Source organism: Cucurbita moschata, unplaced genomic scaffold (assembly GCF_002738365.1).
Source record: "Cucurbita moschata cultivar Rifu unplaced genomic scaffold, Cmos_1.0 Cmo_Scf00018, whole genome shotgun sequence".
NCBI lineage: Eukaryota > Viridiplantae > Streptophyta > Magnoliopsida > Cucurbitales > Cucurbitaceae > Cucurbita > Cucurbita moschata.
Genome location: NW_019268534.1, coordinates 973,275 through 994,008, shown reverse-complemented (window position 1 = coordinate 994,008; position 20,734 = coordinate 973,275). Strand labels below are relative to the sequence as shown.

The 20,734-nt window shown below is 36.5% G+C and overlaps 4 protein-coding genes across 6 annotated transcripts; all 4 read left to right on the top strand.

Moving 5' to 3' along the window:
- Positions 1 to 1,623: 1,623 nt before the first annotated feature.
- LOC111456109 (phosphatidylinositol/phosphatidylcholine transfer protein SFH9) lies at positions 1,624 to 20,540 on the top strand. Of its 2 annotated transcripts, none has more exons than XM_023097869.1 (16): positions 1,624 to 1,657; positions 15,461 to 15,524; positions 15,629 to 15,920; positions 16,720 to 16,819; positions 17,039 to 17,305; positions 17,396 to 17,473; positions 17,552 to 17,653; positions 17,752 to 17,801; positions 17,885 to 17,984; positions 18,123 to 18,212; positions 18,304 to 18,405; positions 18,902 to 18,983; positions 19,347 to 19,732; positions 19,811 to 19,885; positions 20,065 to 20,161; positions 20,251 to 20,540. In XM_023097869.1, exons 2-15 carry the CDS (start codon positions 15,518 to 15,520, stop codon positions 20,116 to 20,118), a joined length of 1,785 nt encoding a protein of 594 aa, XP_022953637.1. In that variant the 5' UTR covers positions 1,624 to 1,657; positions 15,461 to 15,517; the 3' UTR covers positions 20,119 to 20,161; positions 20,251 to 20,540. The 2 variants fall into 2 exon arrangements, with proteins under 2 accessions (XP_022953637.1, XP_022953636.1); XM_023097868.1 differs by having other exon boundaries at positions 1,631 to 1,650; positions 15,460 to 15,524; positions 18,120 to 18,212.
- On the top strand, positions 2,138 to 6,182 carry LOC111456112 (probable serine/threonine-protein kinase PBL26). Its single transcript, XM_023097877.1, has 5 exons — positions 2,138 to 2,300; positions 3,129 to 3,322; positions 3,493 to 3,682; positions 4,452 to 4,843; positions 5,772 to 6,182. The coding sequence occupies exons 1-5, from the start codon at positions 2,138 to 2,140 to the stop codon at positions 6,180 to 6,182; spliced, it is 1,350 nt and encodes a 449-aa protein (XP_022953645.1).
- Positions 7,261 to 9,975, top strand: LOC111456115 (desumoylating isopeptidase 1). Its single transcript, XM_023097881.1, has 5 exons — positions 7,261 to 7,361; positions 8,257 to 8,349; positions 8,453 to 8,550; positions 8,987 to 9,303; positions 9,385 to 9,975. The coding sequence occupies exons 2-5, from the start codon at positions 8,341 to 8,343 to the stop codon at positions 9,771 to 9,773; spliced, it is 813 nt and encodes a 270-aa protein (XP_022953649.1). The 5' UTR covers positions 7,261 to 7,361; positions 8,257 to 8,340; the 3' UTR covers positions 9,774 to 9,975.
- LOC111456111 (probable myosin-binding protein 6) lies at positions 10,997 to 14,652 on the top strand. Of its 2 annotated transcripts, XR_002712696.1 has the most exons (4): positions 10,997 to 11,506; positions 11,583 to 12,116; positions 12,595 to 13,772; positions 14,422 to 14,652. XR_002712696.1 is itself a non-coding variant. In XM_023097876.1 (3 exons), the coding sequence occupies exons 2-3, from the start codon at positions 11,621 to 11,623 to the stop codon at positions 13,530 to 13,532; spliced, it is 1,434 nt and encodes a 477-aa protein (XP_022953644.1). In that variant the 5' UTR covers positions 10,997 to 11,506; positions 11,583 to 11,620; the 3' UTR covers positions 13,533 to 13,773. The 2 variants fall into 2 exon arrangements, 1 of the variants encoding a protein (XP_022953644.1); XM_023097876.1 differs by lacking the exon at positions 14,422 to 14,652 and having other exon boundaries at positions 12,595 to 13,773.
- Positions 20,541 to 20,734: the final 194 nt, after the last annotated feature.

Below are 20,734 nucleotides of genomic sequence, written 5' to 3'. Positions count from 1 at the left end.
AGGTCATGGTTTGGATATTATTTGAGTTTAATTTCATATAATCTTTGCATTTTAATGACGGGTTTCATTTCAAAATAACTAAACGGGGTTCGTATTCAAATTTATCATAATCAACCGTTTGAACCTTGTCGAATCGGAATCAACCACTCCACGGACATCGATAAGCAACTTTCGTAATAGGTATAGATTCATTCTTCGTACATGGTCCAATTTCACAACTGTGAACAGGTTGGTTAGAAAGTTGGTCATGTTTGGTTAGACGGGATTTGACAAAGAAAGAGAGCGCTCGATCGAAGCAACAGTTAACCCTAGTTTTTTATACGTCAATCATATTGGTAAGATAGAATTTGAGAAAGAAAAAGAGAGCCCTCCACCGAAACAATGGTTAACCCTAGCTTTTCATACGTAAGTCATGTTTGGTATGACAGAATTTGAGAAAGAAAAGAAAGCGCTCGACCGAAACAACTGTTAACCCTAATTTATTATACGTCAATCATATTTGGTAAGACGGAATTTAAGAAGGAAAAGAGAGCGCTCGACCATAACAAATTGTTTAAACAAATAGTAAACAATATGTTAATTAGAGCATATAATATAGAAATGTGAAAAGTTTTGTAAAGAATAAGAAAGCAGCGAAGGAGAAGAGCAGCAGCACTGACATAGAGAGGACACCTTTTGTTTTTGCCTTAGAAATAATTTGAACAGCTTTGGGGACTTTGGCTTTTGTCCTCTCCCTAACACATTATCCAATAAAGTTCATTATTGATACCACAATCAATAATATATATATATATATATATATATATGTATATATATATATATATATATATATATAATTTTTATATTAAGCCTATGATTTGATAATAATGAGGATATCATTTTACTGTTCTTAAAAACTTTAACCATAACGTTGATTATAATCTTATCTAATTTTTATACATTTTTTAAATGAATTAAATTAGAACTATAACTTACAACGTTATGTTCTCACTATAGGAGAGAATCTCAACTGTCATCAGGAGAAAATTGCAAGGAAATCACGGTATACAAAGCTAGCGGTGGTGATTTGTCGAAAAAACGAGCGATAGTTTGACGAAGTTTCAAATAGAGAATCACCTTGAAAGATAGCTTCAAATTTGAATTTCGAATCGAAAGAAGGAACAAACTTGGACAGGTTTCAAATTGACCTTCATACGCCATGAACCATGAGATTCTCGGCCGTTTCACTCGAGTTGAAGCGATTCCTTGAGTCGGGTCAAAACTCAATTGGAAATCTCATCAAATTAATCCAGTGATTTTTTTTTTAATTATTAAAATTTAGAGTGTAAATAACTCAATTTAATTGATAAAAAAATTTATATGAATCGAGTTTGATTGATCGACCCGTGATTCGAACCCAAGACTCCACCGGCGGGAGTTATGGGGAAAATTGTGACCGACTGGAGAGGAGTTGAACAGGCCTGAACCTGGGCCTGATCCACGTGGAATAAATGGTCCACTTGGGTCGGAACCACTTGAATTAAGATGACCCGACCGGACCATGCTTATCCATAACAACTAAATTGAAATAAAATCAGGTCAAGGTCAACCTAAATGTTGACTTTGACTGGTCAAAAGTCAAAGAGTCAAATCTCTCTCTCTCTCTCTCTCTCTCTCTTTTTTTTTTTTTTTTAAATCTAAACCCAAACTAAATTGAGAAATTTTATAATTTAATCTATAAGATAATAATAATAAGGGAAAAAAAAAAGTCAAAATTGAGCCTAAAATGGCTCATAAATCTCTCTCTATTTCTGTCTCCCCTCCTCTATGTGAGAGCTGTTTTTATTTGAAGGCAATAATTTAGGGTTTCTTTTTTTAACTCTCGTTTCCATTGTTCTTCTCTTTTCCTTGTCCCTAACTTCCTCTTTCAAAGCCTGCATTTTGCAGTTCATCAATTGATTGATTGTTTGTTTAGGCCAAAAGAGCCATTTTTTAGCCGTTTCGCGCCATTTTCGAGTCATTTTTGGAGCGTTTTCTTTGAAATTGATATCGAGAGAAGAGAAATGAAAAACCCCATTTGGGTTTTTGTTGAAAAGAAGGGAATTTTTAGGGAAAAAATAGAGATTTGATGAAAAAAAAGGGGAAAAGAAGAAGAAAAATGAGTTGCTTTCCATGTTTTTGGTATCGTGGGAAAGCAACGAGAAGAACAAAGAGTGATCGAAGGGAACTGTCTGTTTCGTTGCATTCTCGTAGTCTTAAACAACAACATCATCATCATCATGCTCCTCTTCCTCCGCCTCCTCCACGCTCTACGCCTGCAGGTCATTTTTCACTTCTCCCTTTCTTTTCTTTACATTTTTCTTTTTTTTTTTTTTAGAAATATTTCGATTAGGGTTTGGATAAACATTGAAAATCGAGACGAAAAAGCATTCTAACCCAACCCCGTTAACGGAAATAGGGTATAGAGATTGGAAATCTCGACCCCATTGTCATTCTCTGATGTATGAATGGTTGTAGATCATATTATAAGTTTAGATTCCAAGCGTTTAAAAAGTTTCTTTTCACTTTCATAAACTTTTAATTCAAGATTTTTCTCATTTTTTAGGAAAATTTCGAACAGGGTTTCGATAGAGATTGGAAATCGAGATGGAAAAGCATCCCAACCCAACCCTGTTAACGCAAATAGGGTATAAAGATCAAAATTCTCGACCCCATTATCATTCTCTAATGTATGAATGATCATAGATCATATTATAAGTTTTTCTAACCGTTTAAAAAGTTTCTTTTCACCTTCATAAACTTTTGATTCTAATATTAATATGCTCTTTCTTTTCTTAAGATTTTTCTCTTTTTTTTAGAAAAAATTCGAATAGGGTTTCCATAGAGATTGAAAATTGAGACGGAAAAGCATCCCAACCTAACCCCGTTAACAGAAATAGGGTATAAAGATTGAAATTCTCGACCCCATTATCATTTTTTGATGTATGAATGGTCGTAGATCACATTATAGATTTAGGCTAAAGTTTCTATTTACCTTCATAAACTTTTGACTCTAATATTAATAAGTTCCCGTGTCACGTAACGAAATCAATTCATAATCAAACTCGAAAGCTCATTGTTTGTGTATTTTTTTACAAATGCATGAACAGAAAATCCAAAAGGAAACCAGGTGCAAAAGGAAGCAGAGAAAGATATTGAGATTGGGGAAAAGAATAACATTCAAGCACAAACCTTTACATTTAGAGAGCTCGCCACGGCCACAAAGAATTTCCGTCGAGAATGTCTCATCGGCGAGGGAGGGTTCGGGAGAGTTTACAAAGGCAAACTCGATAAAACTAACCTGGTAACGTCTTCACCCGTCACCTGTTTCTTCCCGTTTCATAACCATCTTGTTTTTAAAATGCTCGTCTACTCGTTGAGTTTCGTGAATTGAACTAATTTATGAGACGAACGCGGGAGGAAATATACGATTGGTTTGTTCGATAACCCTAATGAATGTGTGACATGCCACAGGTTATAGCAGTGAAGCAGCTAGATAGAAATGGAATGCAAGGGAACAAAGAGTTTCTTGTGGAGGTTTTGATGCTAAGCCTTTTGCACCATCAAAACCTTGTCAATCTCATTGGCTATTGTGCAGATGGTGATCAAAGACTCTTAGTCTATGAGTACATGCCTTTGGGATCCCTCGAAGATCATCTTCTTGGCAAGTATCCAAAAACGAGTTTAAAATTTTCATATTTTCAGGCTAATTTTTCCGTCCTTTAAGTTTTCAAGATTAACGTGAAATCCCATGTCGGTTAGAGAGGAGAACGAAACATTCTTTATAAGGGTGTGGAAACCTCTCCTTAATAGACCAATTTTAAAAACCTTGAGAGGAACTCCGAAGGGAAGAACACAAAGAGGACAATATGTTTTATCAGTGGACTTGGGTTGTTACAATTAAGAAGGGTGACGTCAAACGCTACACCCTGAAAGCCGCACAAACACAAATTTCGTTATTAATGTGAGATCCCATATCGGTTGGAGAGGAGAACGAAACATTCTTTATAAGGGTGTAGAAACCTCTCCTTAGTAGACCCATTTTAAAAATCTTGAGAAAGTCCGAAAAGGAAATCCAAAGAGGGCAATATCTGTTAGCGGTGGGCTTGGGTTCTTACAATTAAGAAGGGTGACGTCAAACACCACACCCTAGAAAGCCCAAAACATGTCGTAACCCACAAACACATGTTTTCGTTGGTGCATAAGCTAAACTTACCTGCCGCGTTTCAACGCTGTTATGTAGTGTCTCAACGTTGTATTCTTTGTATTCCTCAATTTCGTACCTTTTTGCCCATATGGTCTATTTTCTCGATAATCGAAACCGTACTTTAAATGAACAGATACCACACGTGAAATGTTAGCTATGAATAAGCTTTATAAATAGCTCACAAAGATGGGCATTGATTGTATATTTGTTTGATATGACATTATAGACGTTCCAGCTGATACAAAGGCATTGGATTGGGCAACAAGGTTGAAAGTAGCGTTGGGAGCAGCAAAAGGATTAGAATACTTGCACGACAAAGCCAACCCACCAGTGATATACAGAGATTTGAAGGCATCAAACATTCTATTAGACAATGATTTCAATGCAAAGCTGTCTGATTTTGGTCTCGCAAAGCTCGGGCCTGTCGGGGACAACTCCCATGTTTCCTCCAGAATTATGGGAACCTACGGATATTGTGCTCCCGAGTATCAAAAAACCGGCCAGCTCACGCTCAAATCCGACGTCTACAGCTTTGGCGTCGTCTTGTTGGAGCTCATCACCGGGCAGAGAGTCATTGACAACGCTCGTCCAGTTAAACAGCAAAATTTGGTCGCTTGGGTGAGTCGAAATTGTTATGGTATGATATTGTCCACTTTGAACATAAGCTCTCGTGACTTTACTTTGGGTTTTCCCAAAATGTCTCGTACTAATGAAAATGTATTCCTTACTTATAAACTCATGATCATTCCCTAAATTACCCAACGTGGGACTCCCTCCCAACAATCCTCCCCTCGAACAAAGTACACTATAGAGCCTCCCCCGAGGCCTATGGAGCCCTCAAACAGCCTCCCCTTAATCGAGGCTTGACTCTTTCTCTGGAGTTCTCAAACAAAATACACTCTTTGTTCGATACTTAAGTCACTTTTGACTACACCTTCGAGGCTCGTAACTTTTTTGTTCGACATTTGAGAATTCTATTGACATAGCTAAGTTAAGGGCATAGGTCTAATACCATGTTAGAAATCACGACTCTCCACAATGATATGATATGATATTGTCCACTTTGAGCATAAGCTCTCGTGACTTTACTTTGAGCTTTCCCAAAATGTCCCATACCAATGAAAATGCATTCTTTACTTATAAACCCATGATCATTCCCTAAATTAATCAATATGGGACTTCCTCCCAACAATCCACCCTTGAAACGAAGTACACTTTAGAGCCTCCCTCAAGGCCTATGGAGCCCTCGAACAGCCTCCCCTTAATCAAAGCTCGACCCTTTCTCTAGAGTCCTCGAACAAGTACACTGTTTGTTAAACACTGAGTCACTTTTGACTACACCTTCAAGTCTCACAACTTCTGTTCAACATTTGAGAATTTTATTAACACGGTTAAGTTAAGATGACTCTAATACCATATTAGAAATCACCGTTCTCCACAATAATATGATAGTGTTACTCTGATCATAAGTTCTGTAAATAACGTGATACAGGTATTTATAATATTAAAATGGATAAAAAAAAGTTGAATTTTTTCCTACATTTAGGCATACCCAATATTCAAGGAACCAGCGAGATTCAAGGAGCTGGCCGATCCTCTTCTCGGGGGAGATTTCCCAGTGAGGGCTTTGAACCAAGCAGTCGCGGTAGCCGCCATGTGCCTGCACGAGGAGGCAGCGGCACGCCCGTTGATCAGCGACGTCGTGACGGCTCTCAGCTTCTTGGGCGCAGAAGCCACGCAATCATCGCCATCGTCGTATGGCGATGTCCCCTCACCACTTAATGATCACAGTCCAATCAACCCATCCAAACCCAAACCCAAACCCAGAGACTATCTTCACGACGACAACGAAACGGCCGAGGCGCGCCAACGAGCGGTGGCCGAAGCCATCGAATGGGGCTCCTCCTCCAGGCAAAACGCCGCCGCTTCGCGCCCCCAAAGTTGTTCTTCCTTGTGAATTTAATAAACCCACGCTCTCATTCCATATGTATATTAAATTCCAATTATGTTACAATATACTAATTAATAATAGTTTTAAATTATTGTTATTATTATTTATTTAACGGTCAAAATATGTTTTTATTTATTTGAAGGAAAGTTGGTGGGTACTTTTTTTCAAACAAAATATAAATATATTTTTATTAATTTTACCTATTATAAAAATACTATATTAAATTATTCGATGCATAAACAATAATTTATTGCTTAAAGTATATATTTACTTAATTCTTTTCGTAAGAATAAATAAATTAATATAAGTACTTAATTGAAAAGAACTTCAAAAAGAAAAAAAAAATTGATCGAATATATTAATTTAAATTAATTCATTTTAATTTGTTTAATTATTTTATTTATGGATATTTTAGTTATCATAATGATCATTCAATTATTAATTATTAATTATATTATATTTTAGTATATTAATTAAACTATATAATTAATTAAAAATTAAAATATTACCGAATCTTTATGTCATATTACCTAAAAGTATGCCTTCCCTAAGACTTTTTAAAAGGATGAAAAAAAGTGAAATAGAATAATATGTTCGAGAAAGGCGTAGACAGATCCAAATAATCATACGTGTTTTTAATATATTCATTTGATTTAAAACTTAGACCCAAAAGGTCACGCCCTAAATCAACAAAGTTCAATCTCGAGAGGGTTAAAGTCAAAGTCAACACAAATCGAAAGGGTCGGACCTAAAGCTATGTAAGTGCAAGCCCAGAGAGATTTTCAAATAAGAAAATTGAGAAATAAAAAATAAAAAAAAATTGAAAATATTATCAGATGTTATAAAATTGGACATTTAATTTTATGTTTTTTTTTTTTTTGGAGAATGGTTAAATTATTACAAATACAATTATAAATTAGAAAGTAAAAAAATTTAAATGGTTAAAAATCTAAAAGAATTTAGGATTAAATTGTTAAAATAAAAGTGGTTTTTAAATATATTTTAATTAATTTTAGGCCATTGAAACTGAAATAAATTTTGATGGTACATTCTAGAAGACATAGAATCAATTCCAATGGTTGAGAACACCTTTCCAACTATAAAAGCGCTTCCACCCAACAAATTTGTTGTCAAGTTCTGCTATTTCTAGCGAAGCCATCGCCTCTAATTCCCTACCTTGCTCAGGTTCGTCTCTTTCTTTGCGATCTGTTTTGTGATTCTTTTCTATTGGGAACTGCATTTCTTGTTTTCTAGTTCTTGTGCAATTGTTTCTGTTTTTGTTTTTTTTTTCCATCATTTGGATTCCTCGTGTTTGAATCTGAGTCCGGTTTTCTGCGATGGAATTCTCTAGAACATTATCCTTCTATGGTTGCAATGCGGATCTTTTCTTGTTTATGCTCTGTATTTTGGATTGAAAGAAGCCTGTGACGTTCCAATAATTTTCAGTTTTTGTGTCTATTGGTAATGTGCGTGGAGATCTGGCTTGATGCGTTACTTTTATGGTGTTTTGTTTTGTGATTTCACTCGCTACAGATTATATTGTTCTAAGATTGTGGAGGCGTTCTTGAATCCTCTATCCTGGAACAAAGAAAGAATCCTTGTGTATTTTTCAATGATATGGGGTATTTGGCAAGAGAGATCTGCTAATTTTGTAGGATTTGTAATTTGTTGGATCTGAATAAGTTTCTCCGTTCGATAACAGTTTTGTTTTGTTTTTTCTTTTTTGTGGAAAATTAAGCTTATAAACACTTTATAAACCTTTGAATTTCTCTGTGAAGCAATCTACTTGCCAACAATGTTATTAAAATCCATGTTAATTTTGTAATTTTGCTAAGAATTCGAATCTTGTACGAAGATCATTATAAAGAATCGTGAGAAAATAAGCACATTTTTTCAAAAACAAAAAATCCAATGTTTATCAACAGGGTCTTAGTTGAGGACATTGTTTATACTATTTGTTGGTGTTTTGTCTCCTTTGTGAATAGTTTAGATTTGATTGTTTGCTGTGTGGGATGATATTGATGTGCGTTTTCTTTTTCTTGATATCGAACCTTATTTTTTTCCATTGTGATTTGTGTAGGTCATCTGTTTCTTATTATCAGTGATTTTCCTTCCTTGAGCAATTGAAGATAATAAGAATAACTATTAATCAAACTTTTGAGTCATGGCTGAGGTAATGAAGGCTCACACCTTTTAATTTGTTCAATTTCCTCTTGTGTTGTTGTTTGGAAGCTGATTCGTCTATATTTTCTTTGAAATTATGGAATCTATTGCAGGAAGGTCACAAGGTCACTTTGAATGTTTATGACTTGAGCCAAGGTCTAGCCCGGCAGCTTTCCACCGCATTCCTCGGGAGACCAATCGAGGCCATATGGTAAGTCATTGGTATAGCCTATTTAATATTGAATCCAAATGTTTGTGCTTTGTGACGGTGCAAATGATTAGTATTTGGAAGCTATAGTGTGATGAGTTTTTTAGATATCTTAAGAACATGCCTCATGTGGGCTCCCTTTGATATTTGTTTTATTTTGTGTGTTCGGTTTCGAAAACTATGCTTGGTGAATGGTTTTCAATAGCCAAATTCCATTAACGAAAACAAGTTTTTTAAAGCTACCCTTTTTAGTTTACAAAAAATTTCTTGGATCTTGTATAGTGCTTGAAGTATTGGGTTGAAAATTGTTGAGTGTTTGAAAAAAGTGTTTTTAAGTTCCGAAAAGGGATTTAAGCACTTAGAAAGTCATTTTAGAGTTCAGGGTTCTGATTCGATAACTAACTTACTATACTTTGGTCAAATTTCTAATTTGTGACAGGCACACAGGAATAGTTGTGTATGGCAATGAATATTATTTTGGTGGAGGTATTCAACATGATCCTGCTGGAAGAACTCCATATGGAAAACCGATGCGATCGATAGATTTAGGAACGACACACATTCCCAAGGACGTTTTCGAGATTTACTTGCAGGATATCAGCCCTCGGTACACAGCCGAGACCTATAGTTTACTCTCACATAACTGCAACAACTTCAGTAATGAAGTTGCACAGTTTTTAGTTGGTGCAACCATTCCTGATTACATTCTTGACCTCCCTAACATAGTTATGAGCAGTCCCATGGGCGCCCTCATATGTATGTCATTTTAGCAACCATGCTTTGACTTTTCATTAGTTGGGTCAAGTAAATTCTTAATGAACATGATGTCTTCTCCAGTGCCCATGATTCAGAACCTGGAAACTACACTGAAGTCAGGCGGCGTTCCGAAGACCCCACAGTTCAATCCTGCTGCAGCTAACGTCACTAGATCATCACCGTCGGGGTCAACAAATAGCTCTAGTACTCCAGTGGCTGTCAAAGTAAGGTCAGAGGAAGATGATGCCAAGCCACCTGAGAAGACAACGCCTGCAGCAGCACCGCAGAAATCGGACGCGAACGATGTTGCAGACCCACTCGGGGATGTTCGTAGCAAGGTGCAGGAAGAGATCGGCCAAGAATTTGCAGCAATCATGGCGACGGGGACTCTGCGGGCGAGTGAAGCAGCAGCATTGGCAACAAAAAGAGTGATGCAGAAGTATGGGCATGCTACACTATCTCAAGGCTAGTTTTAATATTAAAAAACGATGCGATATTAATGATAGCTGTAGAGGATGGAGTGGTGTAGGAGAGTAACTTGTATGGGATGTCTTTCTTTGTATGAGGGAAGAATTAAGTTGACTGACTATGGTTGAATTCAGAATGCTTTAGAAAGAGCATACATATCTTCTGTTACGGATTGAATTACTAAACTTCAATGGAAGTCAAGATTTTTTTAAAAAAAGAAAAATGCTTTATTTCGAGCCATTTTAATAGAAAAATCAACTGGTTCAAATCTTAGTGGTGGATTAATTTTAATATTTTTTATTTGATATTTTATTTAGATTTTTTAACATGATTAGGGATTAATTTTGTAACGGCTCAGATCCAAATGTAAGGAAAGGTTTCCATAGTGATTTGTCCTTCCCAACCAATATAAAATATCACAATTTCAACCGGTTGAAATCCTAACGGTAAATAACTTTTAATATTTTTTTCTCAATATTTTATTTGGAGTTTTGAATGTGTGTTAAGCAAATAAATATAAAATAATTAACTATTCAGTAGCAGCACAATAAATATTCTGCAGCACATTGAAATCTAAGTTCAAATCCTAACTTTTAATGTTTTTGTTTTTTTCTTGATATTTTATATGGGGTTTTGGAGCGTGTGACTCAAATGACGGGATACTCTCATGTATGATTTATTTGAGACTTCCAGAAATTACTACGACCCTAACCCAATTAACGAGCGAGGAAAAATCGGTTGTTTGTAGCAAAGCTGCAATAGGAGCTCTATAAAGCTAAAGGAAAGAACGATGAAAACATCCTGTTAATAGTGTCGTTAAACTTAATGGTGTATTAGTGACACCTCGGGAAAAGGACTAGTTTGTGTGCAAATATAAAATGACAAAGTGATCACCTATGGTTCTTCATGGTCGAATAAATACAAATGCAACTACCTAATTCACGATTTAGAGTTACAACTACAGTGCTTGTGCTAAAGATTTGGTGGTATTATTTATTTGGAAAGAATAAAAATATTTACCGACCACAAAAGCTTAAGGCAGATAAAATGGTTTGAATTAGTGAAAGACTGACGTAGAAATCAAGACAACTCAGACGTCCTCCCGAGCTCTTTTATTTATTTATTTTTTTAAAAAAAAAATAAAAAATAGGGGTGGAGGGCACGTGGATTTGACGAATAAATAGATTAGTAATGTGAATGTGTAAATATAGATTCGAGATGAACTCAATCATATCCCTTGAACCCTCAAACGGCGTCCTGCTTTCTCAGCGGCGACACTGTGGCAACCATATGAGTGCCGCATGTGTCTCTTTTCCTGTTTTTCATTTAATTTATTTCCTAATTGTCTTTTCCTTTACCTTTTCTGAAGCTTCCCTTCAATTCAATCATGGCGATGATCCTGAAAACGCCATAGCTTTCTTCCTCGTCTTTTTTCATCATACTTCTCCTCTGCCCCTTCAAATCGACGTCTTATTCAACTTTCTTCAATTTCCCCTTTTCCACGCCTAACCCATCGCGAATTTCCCTCGTTTCTTACCTGGGTTTTTCCCTGTTCTGCAAAATTCTGTAGTTACCAATCTTGCTCCTCTGTTTTATTCAGGTTTCTTGCTCCTCTGTTTCTGTAATTTCTGTTTGGAAAGATTGCTGTTCTGTTTCAATTATTGTGGACGGTGTTTGTTTCCCGATTCTCATAGTTTGTTACTGTTCTTGATTTCTTACTTGCCAAGTTAGAGGAAACAGAGCTTAGGATATCCGATTCTCATAACCCTTGATTTCTTGATTTCGTCGACATCCGATTTGCCAGAGTCAACAGAGCTTAGGATATCCGATTTTCTGGTGATTGAAATCCATGACGTTCCACGAGATTCATTCATGGACCTTCTGTGGACTAGTCAGAGCTTTTCTTGACCTAGCTGTTGTTTATTTTCTTTTGTGCGTGTCAGCGACTGTGTTTATCCCATCTAAGATTTTGGAAGTTGTTGGGTTTTGCTTGCCTTGTCCTTGTACTGGATTTTATGGGAATCAGAACCCTAATTTGTGTTTGCATAGACTCCTTTTTAGTTGGCCCAAGAGGAAGATCTATTTGGTGCTCGATTCGGTCAAGCATAGGTTTCCTTTTGATTTGATTTTGGTCGATGATCAAATGGGTAAGAATAGGAATTTGTTAAGGGAGAATCATCATACGGATGGAGTTCCTCTGCTGCAATCTGCGGCATGTTGTAGTAAGGGTAATAGGATTATGTTCCAGAGGCCAAGGCGGAGGAGAGCTTCTGTTGAATATGGGAAATTGTTCAGAAAGGAATGGGAATTTCTGGCATTGGATCAAAAACAAGACTTCATTCCAGGTGGGTTATGTGATCAATTTCATATTCTTCATCAATATTACAAGTTCTTTTAATGTTATGAACTTATGATATATTGTTATCTTGCTAGGATTGCTACTGCTTCGTTTGTTTGTTTTTCTGGTTATGAAAATATTTTGAAGATTAACTGGACTGTTACTAATCGGTTCGATGCTAGCCAAAGTAGGAGTGAAGGATCATTACCTGATTCCTTTTTCCCCTTGATTGTTATTCCTATGATACGAGATCACTGCTCATTTATAGATGTAGCTGTGCTAACAAACAAGGACTAACCAGCTAACAGTACGCTTTCCGACTCCAAAGTAACGAACCACCCGTACATCTTAAGAAGCTGTATTTAACTCATCGTGAATTCCCATCTCTTCGTTTTGTTTGGCTTAAGTAGAGGAGGAGGTGAAGGAGGGGTTCTATGTCAAGTTTTTTGCTATATAATGATGTTTCTGTGACCTTGCTATTTCAGATGATGTTAATGAATCATATCATATGGACTTGGGTCGAAGAACCTGGCAAGGGTTTGAATCAAGTGGTTCGGTTGGCGAAAATAGTTATCTAAATAAAGGTTCTTCCACTATTGGACATGGTACCAATAATGATCAAGAGAGAGACATTACTGGAAATGAAGTCTCCATTAGATTGTTGGAGCAGGCTCTTGAAGAAGAGAAAGCTGCTCGGGCGTCTCTCTTTCTGGAACTGGAAGAGGAGAGAGCTGCTGCTGCTACAGCTGCCGATGAAGCAATAGCGATGATAACACGTTTGCAAAATGAGAAGGCATCGGTTGAAATGGAAGCAAGACAATATCAGAGGGTAATAGAAGAAAAATTTGCTTATGATGAAGAAGAGATGAATATCCTTCGAGAGATTCTTGTTCAGAGGGAAATAGATTATCATGTTCTAGAGAAGGAAATTGAAGCATATAGACAGATGGATTTTTCAGAAAAGGAAGAGTTAAAAAGAAACTGGGATTTCATATTAGACGAACATAAAGAACAGTCTTCCACAGCTCGTTACTCAAATGGAGATCCACCCGTAGTTCATCAAATTGAAAACGCTCTCTCTCTTTCAAGTAAAGCAAAGTCGAACGAATCTAACAGTTGTAACTCTCAATGCCACTTTAATGAAGAAGGGTTGCTTAAGCAAACGATATGGACGGATAAAGACAATGAACTGATGGATAATAGCTTATTATTTGAGCGCACTGCTATCGAGGGAGCTCTACGTCGTGGTGGTTTTGAGAAAAGCGTTCTTTCTCGTGGGGCGCTGCAAAACAGATTGGAGCACATAGATCACACAATTAATGATCTTGGAAGTTCCATCCTTGATATGGAAATCGACGTTCAAGATATCCATGTGATTGATGAAAAACTCCACATGGATGACTCAAGTGAAGAGAGAAGTTGATAATTAACCATCTAAATCAACCATAGAAGTAAAATTCTGGGCTGTTTAGTTATTTGTAGTTTGATGCAATGTGTGCTCCAGAAGAATTTTGTCTATATTGAAAGGTCGTCGTCGTCGTAGTGTCGTCCGGTTAGAAGGGTCCGAACTTCTCCATCTGTGAAGAAAAGGAAAGAGAATAATGGAATTTCCTGTTGAAATACCAAACTCCAAGATATTTGATGGCTTGGAGATCCTTTTAAGGTATGAATTGTCTGTTTACTTTACCATTTATTCGTTGTTAATGACCTTATTTAGTTGATCATGAGTCTCTGCTGATATCTTTGTTTCTTGAAGTTCATATTGATTGAATTGAAAAATTGCAGATGTTAATTCCATTCTGAAAAATGTTAACAACGTGCGTTCAAGGGCCTTTTAGATATCTTTTAGAGTTCGAGAACTAAATAGATGTAAACTTGATAGTTAACGATGTGCGTTCAAGGACCTTTTAGATATCTTTTAGAGTTTAAGGACTAAATCGATATGCGATGTGCGTTCAAGGACCTTCTAGATATCTTTTAGAGTTCAAGGACTAAATCGACATGAAAGTCAATGTCGGTGTGCATGCATGATGGTTCTTCAACTGCTATCAAATTTGTTTTGAAGGAACTCCTTGTTTGCAAAGCTGAAGAAAAGAAGGCTTTTGAGACCGACCACTTTCGTGTACTCTTATATATTCTCTGCGACACAGGACGGACAGATTCGACTCTCAATTTTATCTTAGCTTTATAGAGACGTCGATATAAACATCGATCGATAGTATGAAGAATTATAGAATCAAGGAACTCATAAATCTTTTATATTAGCATTAGATTCTTATTAATTGTATACTTCTTTTGTTGATAACTTCCAGGTCAGGAGGGGAAGATTCATATGAGGATTGTAATTGCCGTTCTGTGAAGAAGAATCTGTGTTATATTATGAACAGTTTCCTTTGTAAATTAATTATAGATTAGGTACCATTTCTTGATATCATTTGTGTTTGTAACCTGTTGTAAATATGTACATATTTTTCCTTCAAACAACAAACAAATTCTAGGTATTGTTGCTAAATAAATTACCTTTTTTTGTTCGGAGATTTGAATATGTGACTTAATCGAAGAAATGCAAATCAATTACAATTATTAGGTTGGGTTGGCTAATTTTGATGTTTATATTTTAAGTTTTGATTGTCGATCTATCAAAATATAAGAAAACGTACACGAGGTCGTTCAGGCGGGTTTTGCTAAGACTCGTGCCTTGATATCTTACATTCCTAGCGTTTTATCAAAAATCTATACCGCTCATCAGATGGTGTTATGAGATGGTTTAATTGAGTGTCAGGATGATTGAGTTGGACTCCGGTCTCGAGATGGTTTTTTGGGATTGCCCACGAGACCTCGCAATTCGTACTGAAAGTAGTGAGACAGCGCCTATTGGGTTAGAATATTAGATTTCTCGAACTTTTCATCATGTTGATGAGTACTTCGACCGTGTTCGTCGTCGTTATTGAAATCGAGATTCAAATCCTGGGTGGTGGGTGATCTTGGTTCAATATTTTGATTGGGCTTTTGGGTGGGGGCACAGTAAAAAAGGCAACAAAATGCCAAGTTTGAGTGTGAATGTGAATTCTCAACCAGAATAAAAGTGGTCAAAACTAAGGCTGGAAGTTTCAATGTTGTGTTGGAATCTGATTCTGATCTGTATAAGAATTCAGAAGCTGTTGGAGTTGGAGTTGAGCAGTAAAGTAATCGACAACTCGAAGTAAAAGATACGGCGTTTTCAGAAGCATCGGAGAAGGCGAAGAAGAGACAACCTCCGTCCTGCGTCCTTTTCGCCTTTGTTCTTTTCATTCTCTTTGACGATTTCCTCGATTCATCCTCTGCATGATCTCTGCCCTGATTCCGTTTTTTCTCTCTCTCTCTCTCTCTCTCTCTGGGTTTGAATCGAATACTTTTTGATCTAACACAATGCCGGGTAGACTTTCGGATCCGATTGAATTTGATTTCGTCAACTTTGATTTCTGCTTCCCATACTCGATCGTCTTGTTTTTGTGATTCGTCTGCCTCCCTCTGTTTCAGGAGATTTTGGTGAAGATGAGAGGGCGAGGGTTTTTGAACCTGAATCCTCTGAAGATGACAGACGGCGAACTCGGTCTAAATCTCTTAGGAAGAGGGCGATCAGTGCTTCTGCTAAATTTAGCAACACGATTAGAAGGCAAAGCAGTCGGGTTGCAGATTGCCGCTTTGCTCCGATTTCGGTTGATGAGGTCCGGGACGCCGGGGAGGAAGATTCCGTGAATAAGTTCCGCCAGGCTTTGATCGCGAGAGATCTGCTGCCAGCCCGTTTCGATGATTACCACACTATGCTGAGGTAGCTCAATTGTTGTTTGAACACTAGTGGATTTAAACGATCTGAATAAGCTTCTATGGACGACGCCGATTAAAGAATTGCAGGAAAATTTTAGATTTAGACGTCTTCTCCACATTTTTTTTCGTATAATTCGTGTTCTTTCCTCACCATGCTTGTTAGCATTCTTGCTAGATATTCACAACCACATCAACAGCTCTAGTTAATTCAAAAAGTATCGAAATTCTTCATAGCCTAAGCAAAACTTTCTTCCTTCATTGCTTGGTTTCCAGAGAGCTTAATTTAATGAATAATTTGGAGACGAAAAATCAATGGGGTCATGGTTCCATGTGTACATATCATGTGGCCTCTGCGTCTGCAATTTCTAGAGAATTTTGCAATTGTTCTTCCAATGTAATTTTTTTTAATGAATATTGCTCCAATGTAATGAATACTAGTTGGGTTTCTTTCTTCTAAATTACTGAAGAGATTTGAAAAAACAATCTTGGCTAGAACTTATCAGTCATTGGTGAAAAGATTGTTTTGTGCTTTAGAAAAAGATTAAACCATCAGGTAGCTACGAGTGAGCATTACAATGATGAATATTTGACCACCAAGAACCATACACCACATAGACACTTGAGTTTACTATGAACTTTAGAACTCCGCAAGATTTTGCAACAAGTGGGAGTGCCTTCTAGTTTTGCAATTATGTCATAAAATTGTGATTTTCCATGGAAGAGAAATGAGATATGAAGTTTCTTTTATCGCTTGTTACTTCTCTATTGAATTTTCTTTTCTTTCTTTCTTTTTTTGCCCTCAGATTTCTCAAGGCTAGGAAGTTTGACATGGATAAAGCTCTCAACATGTTTACTGAGATGCTCAGCTGGAGAAAAGACAATAATATAGATACTATTATGCAGGTAATGTGGGACGATGTCTACTTATTTATATATATGTACATTGTTTTGTGTTTCAGTAAACGAATGTTTCAAACATGAAAGTTTAATGATTACGAAAGAATGAGCTGAGACCTATACCCTTGTTGAGCTAGCAGTGAGGTCTTAGTTTTTTAAGAAACAAATTTTCATTACAAAAAGAAAGTACGAACGGATGCTGAACCTAAACTGTTATCTCTGTAGGATTTCAAATATGATGAGTATGAAGAAGTTCAACGATATTATCCTCACGGTTACCATGGTGTGGATAAAGGAGGAAGACCTGTTTATATTGAAAGACTTGGAAAAATTGAACCTGGCAAGCTAATGAATGTTACCACAATAGATCGGTTTTTGAAATATCATGTCCAGGGGTTTGAGAAGCTTTTTGCTGAGAAATTCACAGCATGTTCTATCGCTGCCAAAAGACACATATATTGTACAACAACAATACTGGATGTTCAGGGACTGGTAATTTCTGGGCATTTCTGAGTGTTACCATGTTATGGTAGTTTTGCATTGTATGTGCTGACAGCGATGATTCTTCTTATAATTGTGTAGAACATCATGAGTTTTGGAAAGCTTGCACATGACCTTGTTATACGCATGCAAAAAATTGATGGGGACAATTATCCTGAGGTTGCCTAAACTATATTTTATATTTAGTTTCCTTACTCCGGGAGCTTCTAAGAAAATTTTATACTCGCTACTTTGCAGACGCTGAATCAAATGTACATAGTGAATGCAGGCAGTGGGTTTAAATTTCTTTGGAACACTGCAAGAACCTTTCTTGATCCAAGAACTACAGCAAAGATACATGTACAAGTCCCCTTTCAGTTAATTTTCATTTTTCCAGAGCTTATAACAATTCATGAATTTTGAGTACTGAAGTTGTTGTTTCCTTGCTGGTTCTGTAGGTTTTGGGCAGCAAATTTCAAAATAAGTTGTTGGAGGTCATAGACTCAAGGTCTGAAATCCTTTCAAATGTTTTTGTTGTGCTGATTTTTTTTCCTTTTACCAAATTGAAAAGAATGTTTTCTCCTTGAACAGACAACTTCCCGACTTCCTTGGAGGAGATTGTTCGTGTTCAAATGAAGGTGGATGTCTTAGATCTGACAAGGGGCCTTGGAATGATCCTGAAATCATGAAAGTCTGGTCCTGTCAATTTAGGATGCTTATTATACTTTGTAATTATCAATTTCTAAAAATATTAACATCCGTAGTGTTAATAGTGTTAGCTTCGTTACATAAAGCGTGAAGTTACATCATTGCTTGTTTTATCTAGCAGCTTGTTTTTGCCGAAGAAGCTACTCACTCGAGGAAGACCAACAATTTCTACGGCAGAAGCAGTTTTGAAATCGACTTTTTTAACTCGAAGGTGACCTTGTTGTTTCATAGCATATATGGCTTCATTATATATATATTTTTTGCTGACATGCCATTTCTGATGCTATTTCCTTTCCTAGTAGCAGATTGAGGGTAATGAAATATCTTCACCTGAATCAGGGTCTGAGACAACTGCCACTACCAGTACTTCTAGCATCCGAAATTTTGTTTCGGTGACTGGCAGGGTAAGCATGATGGAAATAAAATTATTTTAAGTGCTTCGTAAACACGAACTTTTTTGCTTCAATCAATTCTGAGGAATTAATTGTTTATTACAAAGCTGAAGTTGGCTCCTTCAACTGTTGTGACACTAGGATGCTGTCTGAGATATAATTGTAACTGTTCAATGTATATGTTCTGGAAAGCTGTTTGCTTGTCTTGCAAATATACGAATTAAAAATCAGTGAGGATAGGTTTTAGGAATTGTCTTTTGGGGTCCCCTTGCAAAAGTAGTACTTCTATTTTAGGTCTATCATAAATCATGTCAAAAATATCATTGCATTTCAGGAAGTATAAAGGGAAAAGGTGCTGAAAATTGTCCAATTAGTTGGTAAGGTGTATGCTCTTTTAGCAGTTTTGATCTCGTTAGCAGATCATGTTGTTGAGGAATAGTTTCTACATTCTTATGTAAATATCAATTATTTTTTGTAATTTTTTTTGTTTATTTTACTTTTGTGCCAGGAAAAGTTCTCCTCTCCGAGGCCCGTTAACGGCATCGTTGCACCTACAGTTCCTGCTGGAATAATTGAAGAATATGGTTCAAGTAGGTTAACATTAAACTATTCCTTCATTTTTCTTACCTTAGAATCGAGCTTGATAAAATCTATATGAGATGAACGATGTATCTTCGCTGTAGAATGAGAAAGTTTAAACCGTTCCTGCATTGCATGCACCTAGCTTCCATACTTGCTAGAATTGCAACAAAATCACTCCTGGATTTCCCACTAGTTAAACATCAAATAAGTGACAGTGTAGTGCCTCTTCCAATATGAACCTGTCATAAAGTTGCTAAGGATAAATTAGTTCAAATTGTAAAGACTAACATGTTACATGTGACGGGCATCAATAGTGCTTTATGCGGTAACTGACCTACCTTTGTCTGACTGGGTTTTCGTAAACGTGACAGATAATCTAAATGCTGATGTTCAACCAACAAGGCTACTGAGGAAATTCATTCCTCAAGTTACGAGTACATTTGTTCATTTTGTATTCAGAATTTTTGCATGCATATATCTATTAGTCCCAGGATTCCGGAGAATTTTCATGATTAGACATGCTGAGAATCAACAACCTGAAGGCACTTCCAACGATCAGTTGGAAGATTCAGGGCCTCAAGAACAGTCTAATACATTGGAAGTGGACCCAATCTGGCAAAGGCTGCAAAATTTGGAAGTTATGGTGACAGAACTTACCAATAAACCTTCAAAAATCCCTCTAGAGAAAGAGGACATGATTAATGAATCTCTGAACCGTATTAAATCCATAGAATATGACCTGCAGAAGACAAAGAGAGTAAGAAATCTTCCAGAATAACAAGAACACTGAGTGGTTTGTGCTTTAACTGAATATATTTTTCTGCTTGAATCCTAGGCATTGCTTGCTACTGCATCAAAACAAGTGGAGCTTGCTGAGTCAATGGAAAGTATAAAGGAAAACAACTTGGTTGTAAGTCTCCAAAAATACTTATTTAACATTTTGCACTTCAATGATTAAGCAAGTGGTTGTGAACTTCTATTATATATGCTGCAAAAGTATGCATAATCTTGTTTTTTCCATTATGGAGAAGTCTGTTCACCATTACCAAACAGGACTTTGTTGATTAAGTTGCTCGTCACGAATTGCAGGGAGCGTATTCATGTTGGCCTAGAACTCGAAAACCATTTTTGTATTCAAGTTGAGCGCGTCACCACCGGTCGAAGTTTTGTTGAATTATCAATTCAGGTTATCTCTCTTTCTCTCTCTCGACCTGAGATGGCTTGTTAGGAAGAATCATCTTCTTATTTCGTTCCCAATTCCATTGTTCTTTTCAGATGTTTCTATGGAACGGAAGATGTTTCTGATCATAAAGAAGAAAAATGGTATACGCACATAATCAGAGTTCTTTTGTATAGAGCATAACACAGAGTATCACACCCACACACATAATAATATAACTGTTCTTTTACATTTATATTGTACATGATTTACAGTTTTCTCTTTTGCTCTTTTCCTTATTGAATCTTGAAACTGATACATAGATATAAGAACTATACATGACCTCACTCAGTTGTGTATTATATCAACTAACATTTGACTAAATATACAAAACATTCCTTGTTTCCCCTTGAGTGTCAGATAATATCATAGCATACATCTGTTTTAACTCGGTTTCATATCATATCTGCAGCGTCTCGATGATATGAAAGTACCCAAAACGTGTTTTCAATCGTTCGGAATCAATTTTTATGGCGTTGAAATCATGATTGAACATTAATTGATTTTGTTATGTTGTATAGTTTATGTTGAAGATATGGT